This window comes from Neolamprologus brichardi, chromosome 7 (genome assembly GCF_056152115.1).
Source record: "Neolamprologus brichardi isolate AB-2024 chromosome 7, ASM5615211v1, whole genome shotgun sequence".
Taxonomy (NCBI): Eukaryota; Metazoa; Chordata; class Actinopteri; order Cichliformes; family Cichlidae; genus Neolamprologus; species Neolamprologus brichardi.
The window spans coordinates 12,273,725-12,288,349 of NC_142110.1; the positions used below are offsets into that span (position 1 = coordinate 12,273,725).

At 39.2% G+C, this 14,625-nt stretch overlaps 1 protein-coding gene across 2 annotated transcripts in view; it reads right to left on the minus strand.

Moving 5' to 3' along the window:
* Positions 1-8,550: 8,550 nt before the first annotated feature.
* Positions 8,551-14,625, minus strand: part of slco3a1a (solute carrier organic anion transporter family member 3A1a) — a 37,341-nt gene continuing 31,266 nt past the window's right edge. For both annotated transcript variants that reach the window (XM_006789366.3, XM_006789365.3), the window contains exons 8-11: positions 11,319-11,481; positions 10,707-10,879; positions 10,548-10,612; positions 8,551-10,156 (exon numbers count right to left, since the gene is read on the minus strand). In XM_006789366.3, coding sequence (XP_006789429.2) covers positions 9,804-10,156; positions 10,548-10,612; positions 10,707-10,879; positions 11,319-11,481 — 754 coding nt within the window. In that variant the 3' untranslated portion in view covers positions 8,551-9,803. The remainder of the gene's footprint in view (positions 10,157-10,547; positions 10,613-10,706; positions 10,880-11,318; positions 11,482-14,625) is intronic.

A 14,625-nucleotide genomic window follows, 5' to 3' on the forward strand; every position in this document is an offset into this window, starting at 1 on the left:
TAAGCAAATTGTGAGCGACTGGAGTAGTGTGCTTTGTGTTATCACTTATGCAGTCTTGTTTGTGCTATCAAAACGCCCCTCAGAGACACTTTCCTCTGACACTCATCAGAGAAGTGTTGTTCAAAAAAATTAGAACATTTTGATTTTGGGAAACTGTCAAAAACTGAAGTTGTCATCAGGCATTGTGAACTACTACTTTTCACACTGAGGAGCATGTTGGGACTACAATTTGATATTCAAACATAGGCGTGGACGCTTGACTAGCTAACTATATAACTCGTTAATGGGTTTTCAAATCCACAAAAACAACTGGAAGGAGGTTTTTTTCCTTTCACTTGTAGCTATAGATAAACACTGCATTTTTACAGTATGGAAGGGATGGTTTGGCTTTTGTGTGACTGTGTAGATACTCCATTAAAATCAGAAAAGATTTAGGATTTAGGATGAACCATTCTGTTAATCATTAGATGTGACCTGGGGTTTAGCTGGGGCTTTGGACGTCCAACCCCAGGAAACTCTGAGTTTGAAGCACTTCTTTTCCTTTATTGTGTGAATCTAACACACCGAGTTGCAACTTTTTGGGGGGAATGCCTGCTGACATTTACTGGAGTAAAATGCATTTTGCTTTCAAATAATCATCCTCATCTTTCACCATTTAAATTTCTCCCTGCTTAGTCAACGCCCCTCCAGGCACGATTTAGTCTTTTGTCATCTTTTTGTGTTTGCTTGAATTTAATGCAAGAGTCAGATTGTAACAAACCGACAGCTCTATTCGACGTCAGGCCGCTTTTGTGTCATTTGTTTGGGGAAGCAAGTGCAGACGTGCAGGTAAACGTGCCACCTGATCGTGCCGGGGAATTTATTTTAATTCAATCACCCCTGGAAGTCAACTCACGTTGAAAACATGTCACACAAACCTTTGTTTTGAAGTCATACTGTCCATCTCAGAACAAGATTCATTTGCCAACTAAAACCCCTGTAACAGTTCTGACAGCAGTTTTCACATTTTTCTTGGTTGTCAGACAATTTCAGGAAAAATCTTCTGCTGATGAAAAAAAAAAAATCAAAAACCTCCCCCATTCTCTTTCCTACTGGCTCCTCCATGTTTTATCAACCTGTCTGCTTGTACACGGCACCAGAAGAGAGGCTGTGCAGCCGCTGGCTGAGATCACAACACCGTGTGTGTGTGTGTGTGTGTTTGTGAACAGCGGGGATATTTCAGTTAACCACGAAAGATTCAGTCGTTATATGAACACACAAATCATTCACTGGAATGAAAAAAAGGACCTTTAGCTAAAGAAAAAACGTCTCTATCCCCTCCACAAACTTTTGTGCTGCAGTGTAAAGTGTTAATGATATACATAATAATCAGCCACAGAGTTCATTTTTCTGTTAAGGCTAAACTATCGACATGTTTGTGCTTTGAATTAGGTTCTGAATACAACTCTGCCCCTTAAACAAAGCATTTTTAAAGCCACTATTATCAGCACTTCATGCTGTTTTTGTAAAAGATGACCTTTTGCTTTTATTGACTGGGAGGATGGCTGAGATGAAAGCAATTCAGCCTTCTTTCTTTCTTTCTTTCTTTCTTTCTTTCTTTCTTTCTTTCTTTCTTCCTTCCTTCCTTCCTTCCTTCCCTCCTTCCTTCCCTGAACTTTTCCCTCACGGCTTCACAGACTCATAAATGTTGGACATAAAATAATGAGAGTGCTGATGTTGGAAAAGAAATGAGTCTTATCACGCATCCCTGCATTACTGTTATGCTGTGCCAAGATTTTTTCTTTGAATATATTTATGTTTATCCCAAAATGCTAACTGTGCATGTTTGCTTTTTTATTTTCTTGCCGTTCCTTTAGCAGATGAGTTTCTTCATAAGTACAAACGTTTGAATAGTCGCCATCCATACTTCATTCCTTTGTAATTAAAAGTCATTTATTAAAATGTGTTACCCCTCCATTATACATTTCCTATCATTAGCATCATTTTCGCCCTCAGTCAGTCTTTAGCTAGTTAGTTAGTTGATATGTAATGAAAGTAAATTAGGGATTATGCAGTCAAAGCAAATCTAAAGGGAAATCTGTTTTCATATTCCAGGCGTACATTTTCTACACGATTGCGATTCACAGACATGAATAAAGGTCTAATTTACATAAATTGAAAAGTGCAGCTGGAGCCCTGAGATTGTGCATAATGACTCATAATGATATTTACACATATGATGTCTGGTTTTACATCCAGTGCTAATTCACAGTTCACTCTCAGTGTGTTTAGTGGAACATGTACGTCGCATTTCCACTCTAGGATGAAAATCCAAATGAGAGCAGGATGAATTCAGTCACTCTATCAGATTAACAGTCACTGAACGTGTATTGGCAATTTGAGAAGGATGCAAGTCGAGGCACCCCAGAGAGGATTTACTGCTTTATTTTCTCCACTCGAGCTGTTGTGTAACGCTTTGTCTTACTAAAGCAGCCATTAGGCTAATTGACACTTCTTGACTAAGAGAGAAAACTCTTGCCTGCAGCAGTGTCTGTTTCCTGCTGGTGGATTCTTGTTGTTGTTGTTGGCTTTTTTTTTTTTTTTTTTGTTTTGTTTTGTTTTTGCTCTGCCTTTCAACAAGGACACCTTCCCGGGGAATCGCAGTTGTTGTATTTTGTGCATCTTTGTAGTGACGAGTATCAGGAGTGAGGTGAATATCAGAGGCTGTTGAGACAGATGCAGTGATACTGATACTGCTGCTGTCACGCACAAGCTTTTTCTCTTTCTTTCTGTGTGTGTGTGTGTCTTGTTCAGGAGTGTCATTGAGCTATTATTAGACTTTATAACCACCTGACAACGACACTCGCTCAAAGACAGGCAGAAATACACTGCGCCCTCATTTTTTAAAGCGCATTATAGCCGAATTTGCAAGTGCTGAGGTGTCACTGTAATTATGAGATGTTGTTTTCAGAAGCAACAAATATGAGGAGGCCATTAATTTTGCATGTAAGATCAGTGAGATCTGTGACATAACATAACTGCTCCAGCAGACTGTATTTCCTTAAATTTGATAAGTCTAAGGAGATGAGGGAATAGTACCTTGATGCCTCTATACATGCTTTACATGTGTCATAAGATCCATTCATCTATTTTCTTCTGCTTATCCTTGGCAGGGTCGTGTGGTGCACTGGAGCCTATCCCAGCTACCGCAGGGCGAGAGGCTCCAGGGACACTGACGCAGGGCTAACACAGACATCACAGTCACATACACACCTATGGGTAATTTAGAATCACCAATTAACCTAACCTCAATTAACCGAACCCACGCAAACACGTGGAGAACATGCAAACTCCACACAGAAAACTCAGGACCTTCTTGGTGTGAGGCAACAGAGATAATTATGCCACCGTGATGCCATAAGATCAAGATCATGTTTGGCTTTTTTGAACCGAAGAAAGCAGAGGTGGGCTCGATCCAAAGATAATATCGATAAGAATGCTGGTATTGGTATAGATATTGGATACATACTAATGCAATAGGATCGATACTTTGTTGCCTCTTACTTCAGTATGTAGCCCACTTCATTGTGTTGAACCTAAAAAATAAAAATTAGTTTTAAAATATGTGAAAAATTTTTGTGTTTTTTGTTAATACAACAAAGCACACTTTGAAATTTAAGTTAATACAACTAATTATTGTGAAAAACACAAATCTGTGAATTAGTGAAATGTATTCAGAGTTGCAAATTGATGATGGTTCATCTCAAACCATGACACATAAGCCTTTATAGATCAAAAGTATCGGTATTAGTACTGGTTTTGGTGATACTTGGTATCTAAACTATACCAAAAGTATAAGTATCCCACAGTACTAGCAGACAGGCTTCAGCTCTGCAACACTGTTTTTAGTGTAATGCCCACCTGTTACAGGTCAGCTTCTGACTGACAGGGTTAGGGTTTTTTTTTGTCGATACCTGGAAGGTATATTATTGACACTTTTTCAAAATTTTCTTCTTATTTCTCATTTGGTTACATTTTAATGACACTCATGCTGCTGCCATCCTTGTCCATAGTCTTATTACATCCCGTATTGATTACTGTAATTCCCTCCTATTTGGTCTCCCTAAAAAGTCCCTTCATAAACTCCAACTTCTTCAAAATTCTGCAGCTCGGATCATAACCCGTACTCCGTTAAGTGCTCATATTACCCCAGTTCTTCAGCAGCTTCACTGGTTGCCCATAGAAGCCAGGATAAACTTTAAAATCTTACTTCTCACGTTCAAATGTATCCATAAATCTGCTCCTTCATATTTGTGTGACCGGCTCCATATCACCACTGTTTCCCGCCCTCTCAGATCATCATCTGCTACTCATCTTACCGTTCCGTCCTCACGCCTTATCACTATGGGGAACAGAGCTTTCAGTCGCTCTGCTCCTCGGCTCTGGAACTCTCTTCCTCCTGCACTAAGAAATATTGACACCCTTTCCGTATTTAAGACACACCTCAAAACACACCTGTTTAGACTGGCTTATTCGCTTTAATGCTGATTTTATCTGTTGTCACGCTCTGTTTTGTAATTTTAACTTATTTTATGTATTTTATGACTACTGTTCCTTTTATTAATTGTGTTTTTTGTAAGGTGACCTTGGGTTTCTGAAAGGCGCCCTCAAATAAAATGTATTATTATTATTATTATTACTCAAACTGTAGGACTAAATCTTGCACCTTAAATATTTGTTAAGGCTGAAAATAGGAATTAATTCCAGTGTGTTTGTTTTTGCCTAGAAAGGATAACTGGCATAATCATTAGGATGCTGTTTTCATATATGGGTTAATATAAAGTTGCTACAACGTTTGTCATATGGGATTTCACTACCGTATTTTCTACCTTAGTTATTTACAGAAATCAGCACAGCGGTATGACAAGGATGAGAAATGTCTTAATTTGTGACATAGATTCACCGAGGTTGATTTTAGCGAGATTGACAGGTTATTGATCAGAGATGCTGTTCTGTTCTTCAGCCGGTGTGGTCTTCTGATGCTGTAGCCCATCTGCTGCTTTTCTGCATAGCTTGGTTGATTTTCTGTTGCCTTCCTATTAGCCCGAAGCAGTCTTGCCACTCTCCCCTGACATCAACCAGGCATTTTCACCCAGACAACTGATCCTCACTGAATATTTTCTCTTTTTCAGACCATTTTCTGTAAACCTTGCCACAACAACCATGCCACATTCAAAGTCACTTAAATAATTTTTCTTCTCTCGGTTTGAACTTCCGAAAGTTAACTTGATCATGTCTGCTTGCTTAAATTCCATGGATTACTGTCAGATGATTGGACGATTTAATATTTGAGTTAAACAGCTGTACCTAGTAAAGTGAATATATATAGCTCTGCTCAGTCATTTTAGCTCAAGGTTGGACATTTGAGAGTTACATGATGTCAAGAACACAAGGACTCGTGTGCTACGTCCAGAAATCCAGGAAAGCTATTATTCAAGTGTTTCTTAGAAACTCAGGAGAGCTCCCTGTGTGTTAATAAAGTGACTTTTATATTCTTTTGTTGGTTTATAAGGGACTGAATCTACTTCACTTTTCATATGTCATATATCAGGAATGAAAGTCTTAGAAAACTTGAGGTCTGATTGAACTCTCACTTCTATTAATGTGATGAAGTGAAGAACTTTGAATTGTGCTGCTTTTGAAAGCCTCTAAATAAAAATCTCATTGTACATTTTGTCCTTCCCTCAGCAGCATTTGCTGTTAGAGAGCCTTATATACATCCTCATGTAACATTCATGCTTATTTGATTTCAAAAGGTAAAATTGTTCTTTGATTTATTTATTGTTTTTATACAGTAAAAATATTAAGTAGCACTTGTTAAAATTATTTTTGCAGAAACATGTATTGATTTACATAATATCTAGAAGCATATTTTACAAACTCTCAGTGGTTCTGTGGTACTCAAACTGTGAGAGCTAAAGTCTAACGGCTAAACTAAGCCTCCAATCCACTGTGCAAATCAAAATATGGAAAGTCTCTGTCCTCATGTGGTACTATTAATTTCTCGTGTCTATATAAAGCATCTCGCTGGGCGAGGTACAATATTAGGAATATGTGCTGAGCCGTGAATACAAACTGGCAGCTGAGCTGGAGCTTTTATTTTAACAGTGCCTCAACACTTATATTAGAATCTTTAAAAAGCCTATCTGAAAAATAGAACCATGATTACACACACACACACACACACACACACACACAAACTCCACCAGTTCCATGTTCTCGGTCCTTGCATATCTTGTTCCAGTAGCCTACTAGACCTCATTAAGCCAGGTGACATCTGAGCCGGTGTGGTAAATAAGTGCAGCAATTTATTAAAATATGTGCAAACATGAATAGAAATACAGTATACAGGGCAAAAACAGAGTTTATACAATTCTAAAAAGTTTGAAAATCAATATTTTGTTTGACCAGCACAGCCTGAACTCTTGCGACTCCTGCATGTTTTTCTGTCCAGCTATGCTATTACTGCATTGGCACTTTGTTTGGGATCATTGTCATGCTGAAAAATGAAGTTGTGGCCAACAGCATTGGGTCACATTATATTTTTCAGTGGTGCAGTTACTGCACTAAATCCATTAATAAATTACCGTTGCAATTGTGTCGTTACTTGTGGGAGGAAGACCGCGGTGGAGCAGCCTGCAGTCCAGATATGGACATTACCTTTATGTTTATTTTATGAAAGGGCAAGAATATGATGGTAAAGCTGAAACTACATCCAGGATAGAATCAATCGCATTCTGCTGATAACACAACTTCAGCTCTTTCCAAGTATCTGCACAGACAGCATGCTAACACAAAGCTAGCCAAAACCCCAAAGTGACATTAAAGCTGAATGCGTGCTAGCAGCCAGAGCCTGAACTTGAGCAGGTAACAAAGGCAGTGATGAGCCGTCAGCCTTGTAGCTTCCGTTTCTACTTGTTCATGTTTCTAAAGTTGACTGTGGCAATCGCTTTGAAGTCTCTTTGTGCTCGTTTTCAGCTTTGCTTCAAGTTGTTAATTTTCTGTTCATAAATAAATACTAAAATATTGCATCTGTGTTCTAAATAGAAGAAGTTATGTGTTGGTGTGTGGAACTGCCTCAGGTTTATATTGTTGGCCATTTGAACAAAGTACCGAGTAGTGTAACAAATTACTTCATCCACTTAGTAATTAAGTAAAATACAGCATTACTTGAAAAAAACAGTAATGAGTTATGTGTAATATATCAGAGGTGGCCAGATCAATCCAAATATTGATAGCATTGATACCGATGCTGGTATTGTTATCAGATAGATACTTTGCTCTATCCTGTAAATATGCATTATTATATTATTTAATGTAATATAATCATGTTAAATAATTATTTTTTTTCAGAAATGAAAAAAAAAAAATGCATTAAACACAGACTATGAAAAATGTCTGAATCTTTTTGTATCAACTCTCATGTCAGTTTTACTTATAGCACATTTAAACAACAGAAGTTGATCCAAAGTGACAGACATGTTTAAATTAATCTAAATTGATTTTAATTTTACTTACACAACAGCCACCCATATGGGCGCTTAATATTGAAAGGTAAATACCCCTATAATAATACAGAGAAACCCCAACAATCAGATGACCCCCTATGAGCAAGCTTTGGCGACAGTGGAAAGGAAAAACTCCCTTTTAACAGGAAGAAACCTCTGGCAGAACCTGGTGCAGGGAGGGGCAGACATCTGACGAGACCTGTTGGAGGGTGGGCATTCCAGGTCTCCAGAAAATCCAGTTTTAAAATACATGAAAAGTTAAAAGATGCATTTCGTTATGTTAGCTAATTATTGCATAAAAACAGTGATTTAGTGGCCATTAAAATGCATCCAGGTTTAGCAAATTGATTCATCTCATGAATCATGACACACTGCTCTCTCCGACCTAAGCTGCCTTTAAAGGTTAAAAGTATCATTAAAGGCATCGGTGTTGTATTTACTCTGTATCAGATCGATGCCAAAATCTGGAGTACTCCACATCGCCTTAATACATTACTTCTTTTGAGTTAAGACCACAACACTTTACAGGTTGTATTGCATTGTGGATGAAAATATGACCAATATAATTCTATCAACCTTGACCGCAACACCACTGGCTGAAATGCAGCCCCAAACCATGACAGAGCCTCCACCATGTTTTACAGATGGCTGTAGACACTCCTCCATACTTTGTGACAATTTGCCCCTTGAGTCGCCCCCTGCTGGCCAGCAGAAACAGTGGTTGTTTATAAAAACACTCAGCTCTACACACATGCAAAATAAAACTTCTTTAGCCTGCTCCCTTATTCACAAGGGGTCACCACAGGATGGCTCTGCATATTTGATTTGGCAGATTTTCACACCTGATGTCCCTCCTGATGCAAACCCCAAGGGACTCGAGCCTCCTCCTGGGACCAAACTGACAAGCTTTGACTTGTTAGGCGAATGTGTAAACGACTACACTATGGAGCCACTTACACACAAACAGAACTCAAAAGAAAAGAACTCAAATTTGTATGAATTTTCTGAAAAATAATTTATTTCCAGAGTAAAATAAACAATATGCTGCCATACAAAAAGTATAAGAAAAGGGACAAACTGTAACTGCAGAGAGCTCAGCTGAGTAACAGGTCACGTGCAGTGAGTCACACCTGGATATGAATTCAGTGCCCTTTAACTTTATTTAACCTTGTACACACAGTCTCCTTTAGCACATCTGTAACCTCTGTATCTTATTACAGGCCTAGTTTGAAGACACAGGTAACACACCATAGATATGAATTGTCCCAGATCTTTTGTAACATCAGACACACACACATCCCAGACAATTAGATTACATATAATTTATACTCGAAAACAATCTAATAAAAACATTCTGGGCCAAATGAAAACAAACCTTCCACTTGAAGGATGAACAACATAAAAATACTACTTTTGATTTCCTTTGCTTTGACACTGGGTGCAAAAGCCAAAAGAAAACATATAGAAAGTTCTTATTCAAACTATCCCTTATTAAGACATATTAGGCTGAAAAGTAAAAACGACATGGAAATGCTATCATGAAGAAACATTGCACATTTCAACCTATAAGACAAGACCTCAACGTCTAGTCTAAGAAGTATCAAAAAACAGTGTCTATGATCCAGCAAGAGAACAGGAAACTGAGCAGTTAAAAGATCCAACAGGCCACTAAAATAACCCAGTGAGGGTGTTTCTGTTCTCTCTTTTTTTAATTTTTCAATAGGAAAATTTCCTGCAGTGAAATTTAAACGCATCAACTAGTAGTTTGTAAACACTTGGCAACTTTTATAAATATGAATAACTGGAAAACAAACCAAACTTTTTTTTTAACCATAAAAATGTCATTTTGAAGAGTGACGGAACAAAAACACACAGTGCTGACTGAAAGGAAACTGTCACTGGAATCGTGACGGACCTAAAACAATATGGCAACTATAGTTTGTAGTAGCATCATGTCCACTCACTAATAACAGACTAGGACTGAGTGGGACGGTACTGCGCTCGTCTTCTACCACAGAGTCAACACGGGAACTCACTGGCAACACCTGACAACACCTCGCTCAGATGTAAACAACTACAATGGACCCTTTTGATTTTACCGAGGACGTGTAGCGCAGTCGAGAGCCACCGAGGACCTCAACGGGCCGTAAAATAGATCGCCTTTATCAAAACCTCTTGAATTTAACAAAGAAGAAAAAACTACATTCCTAAAATAGTCATTTAAATGTCCATATTGTCCTTTTTTTGCTTTACAAATTATAAAACAGACTCCATATTTTCACAAAACTCGTGGTCCTCGAGGTTGTATATAAACTTCGTCCTGTCGGCGACTTTGGGGCCGTCGGTGAGGGACGGGTAAAACTCAGTTGGCGTCAAGTGGCCCTCGTGACTTTTGATGTACTTCCTGTAGTTCCGCCGCAAGCAATACCATGTGGTGGTGTAAAGGAGGAAGGCGACACCCTTGAGAACGATGGCCAGGCTCACGTAGAGATGCCTGTAATTCGCGTTGTCGTACAACAGACAGGCACCCTTCTTGTCGCAGTCCGAACTCCAGAAAAGGCAAGTGGAGTCGATCCCAGCACCGAAAATCAGAGGAGGGGGAATGAATCCTGCAAGAGAGAAACATGCACTGAGCTAAGGTTTGCTGGCTGTAAGAGGAGAATCATAAATCTTCAAACTATCACTCCGTAAGCACTGAAATGATTTAAAAATCACATTTTGTCCCTCTCATGTTCCATTTCTTCTCTTGCCTCCTGAACGTAAGGTTGTTTTTACACTCTTGTTATCTGATTTATTTGCTTTCCATCTGAAAACACATAAAGTCGATGCAGCCGCGCACCAGCGATTGACGGGTTGCCGTCATTAACAGAGTGCGTCACTGGAGGCATTGGTAAAACGCCACACGCTTGCAGCCTCAACAGGATTTGTGCTGCGAGTGAGAGGAAATGAGACGGAGTGATTGTATGTGAAAGTGATGTGTTATCTGGAAACGGTTCCTACCGAGGAGTCGCAGCAGAAGGAACAGCACACCGAGTGCGTATGATTTCAGCTCAGGGCTCACAGTCCTTCAAGAGAAACAGACAGAACAAAAAAAGTTTTATTTTTCAAATTAAAGCATTGAGAGTCTCTGCACAAAATAAAATAAAACCACAATGATACCTGATTAGGATGATGACAGAGGGAGTCTGGGCCATGGCTCCGACCAGGCTGCAGACACAAATCACGCACAGGAAGATGAGGAAAGACTGCTGGCATCCCGGCATTGGGCATTTCCCGGGAACCGCCGTGGCACTTTCGCTGTTGTTGGATATACAGGAGCAGCCGGTCAGATTCTGTCAACAGAAAGAGAGAGAGACGTTTGTACAACAACAAGCCATTCATCCTGCAGGAACACACATGCTACACCTGCTCCTCACGGCTGGATCAAAATCCTCAGTAGAAATAAGCAATGTGTGTTTGTTTTAGGAGCACTTAAAAACTGAAAAAAGAAAAGCAAAAAAAAATTCAGCAGCAGTGAAGTGGTGATACTTTGTGCTGCTGAGCTGATGTGATTTGAATATAGAAGACATTATCTGCAGTCAGCATCTGATCTTGAAACAAGCACGTTACCACCTGACTGCCCAGCATGTGCATGCTGATGACAGAGCTGTGAAATACTGGGACTTCATATCTGTGAACACTATAAAGGTTTCTGGTGGCTTTTCTGTGCTACAGTCCTCATCAACATTGCTGGTACTCATCATAATCAGAGGGCAAAGGCAAAATGAAAACCTGAGAAATGTTGGATGTGGGGATCCCAGTTCGGCTGCAGCCGGCGAGGCAGGCGGACAGGTAGGTGATGCCGTTGGAGCCGCACACAGGGCTGATGGAGGAGGTGAAGCAGCTGCATTGACTGTTGCACTGAGCTTCTGGTTTCCTGCTCGCCTGCAGGGTCCTAAACAGAGAAAAACAGCTGTAAGTTACACCTGTAAAACTAAGGAGCCCTTTATCAGATATTATGGACACCGTTTCACTTTTAACATCTCCATGGAAACGACGCAGCTCTCCTAACCCGCTCTGGAACAAGTTGGTTTTAGGCTACCAATTTCAAAAGCGGCCCAAACATTCAGTATTTCTACAGGATGAGCACACAGACTAAATCACTGAGTTCACACTTTATTAAAGAGGTAAAAGCGACATCAAGGCTGAAGACTGAGCCTGAATGCTTTTATTTTAACTGAAAAAGATGCAACCTTGGACTCATGAAGGTCTCAAAGTGCGCTGCAAATAAAAGGAGGTGTATAATATTCATCTGAACACATGAATATCTTTTACTAGCACAATGGTAAAAAGATAGAGAAGGAGCTCAATGCCAAAACCCCCGCAGAATACAGTGCTATCGGTCTCAAAGTGACCCAAACAGGTACGCTGTTCTCGAGGAACCTCGACACATCTGTGTGCAAAACACAGCTGGATTTCTGCACATGTGTGTGTGCGAGTGTAAAATCTCCCCCTCCTTAAAAACAGCCCCTGTGTGACAGATCAATTATCCTCCTCTTAATCTACTTCCTGCCCCCTCTGTTTATATCGCACACTTACATTAACATCCGTTCAATAAACACCATCATCATTTGTAACTAATAATTAGCTTCACTAGGGCTAAATGTAATGTATTGATTACCTGACTTAAACAGGCTTAAAGACTTAAATGAGACACAGCAACCAAAAGTAACAATTTTTAACTAAAATATGATGATTGACTGATTAAACAAATATTTGCTGCTGTTGCAGGTTTAGCTGTGGTACCATAACAACATTAAAGCATTGAAAACAGTGGAGCAGTGAAAGCTGGCAGAAGATTTTTTTTTTTTTTTACCTGGGCTTTGCACTATGAAGCGAGTTCAGCATACTTCTGATATCTGTTAATTATCTGAATTCATTTACCCAAACATCAAAAATCATGACAAGCAGCCACAAGAAGCTGCTAACAAACTCACCAAGGTTACCCAGGGTTTCTCAATCGCACATTCACCTGAAAGGTTTGATGTTAGCACAAGTATACTGGCACCCGAGCAGGTGACTTTGCCAAGGAAGATAAAATTATGAGGAAAGTATGGGGAAAAATATAAAGAGGTTAAACGCACAATACAGACTGAAAGCATCATTCCTGCTGCTGACTAAGCAGCGGTGTGTGAGGAGAAGCGTTGCACAGCAGTTTAGTATTAAAAGGCCTGAATGAATGCAGGGGCACTTTAAGTGCTTTGGTCAATAAGACTGGAAAAGAGCTGCTATAATAATATAATTTAGCTTATTTGAAGCCAGGAAAGAAAACCAGCAAAACGCTGACTGCACTGACAGTAAACAGAATCATCAATATCACAGCTGTATCCTGTGTATTAGGACGCAGGAGAATCTGAGAGCAAGTAAGAAACACATTAAAAACAGAATTCAAATTTAGGTTTAGACTATGTGCAAATTTAATGTAATAGGGAAGAAAAAATGAAGGAATAAACTTGCATCTAAGAATTTATAATTCTTAATGGTCATCTGTGTATTGCATCTGAAATTAGACATTAAAAAGTAAGACCCTTCTTCTATCTGTGCAGAAGTCAGAGGCTTTTTCCAGCTGTGGTGACACTGTTTTCTGGAGAAGTGATTGGTCAGTAGGTTGATCTCTAACCTTACTATGGTGATGCACCACAGTGAGAAGTGACAGAGTTACTAAGATGATAAATAAGGTCTTCGTTCTGTGGCAGGTAGTACAATTGAAGATGCCACTGGCAGGATTACTAAGAAGTTAAGGGTAGATCTGCATGAAAACTGTCAGGCTTGGTGCAAGATCGAAGCGATTACATATGGAGTCTATCTAGATCTGAATACAGGGATTTTTTTTAAAGGACTCCTTATCATTCTGAGAGGCTATCATTGATTATTCCCTCTAAATTTAAATCCAATATAAAAAGAAAAAGGAGACTTTGTGAAAAACAAAACAAAAGAGCACTCACAGTAAAGCTAGATTTCTACCAGAGAGAAAAAAAGGTGTTAGACCCAGCCCTGCTGGGGGGTTAACAGAGCAATAACCACCTACAATTCCACATACTGTGTGTGTCCACGTCAGATGATCTGTGGGGTGTAGCTCTGCCTCACTCTCTGCCACTTAATCCTGATTTTTTGACAGTACTATTCAGATACAGGTAAAAATGGGGGCATTTTACTTCATGCCGTTACAAATAGTTATAAAACATGAGATGAGAAAAGGGAGCAATCTTGATATCACGAATTAATCCACAGGCTGATATCCTTGGATTCAAGATACATGCATAAGGTGAAGGAATTTTTTTAAACCTCTGCAGAGGAATGCAATGTGTCTGTTCTGATTTGAGATGTTTGTTTCTATTAGAAGGAAGAAGCCAAACACCATATTTGTTATATTATCATATAATTTGCTTTGTGGAGTAAAATTACAAGTTTATTCTCATGTACTTCTTTAGGTTATATAAAAACAAACTGTCTTTTTACCTTTGAAGTAAAGAATTTAAGTTAAAAAGTATGCGCATGAGACAGTGATTCATGCTAATTTGTGACAAACGACATAATAAATACAAAGTCCCTTCTAACAACAGAGCTTCACTTGAAAGGTTTATTAATATGAAAGTGAATAACGTGTCCTGCTGCATAATAGCTTTGCTTTAAACCTCTTTTTATTGGTGTCTGATTCAGTGAAGTCTGTCACATTCATATTCAGTTCATGCAGCCCTCGAGGCCACTTTCCAAACAGAAAATCTTTTTATAGACTCGATAAGATGACACAAAGTTGTTTGAATAAAAAGCCCTCTGTCCCATCTTTGCCCCAATGTCCAGAAGTGATAAGAATTTTTATTTACACATTTATAGTCTCTACAGTTCACCTGCAAAAAAATCCTCCAGCCTTGGCAGCAGCACCGCTTTTCACTGCTAGAGTTTGTTAACTGCTTGTATTCTCGTTCGATAAACTGGGTTTGAAATGTTAACAGTGCATTTCGTTCCTCCTCAATCTATGACATGAAAACACGCTGAAGTGAGGACAACAGAAATATATCATTAGATATCTGCCGTTCCT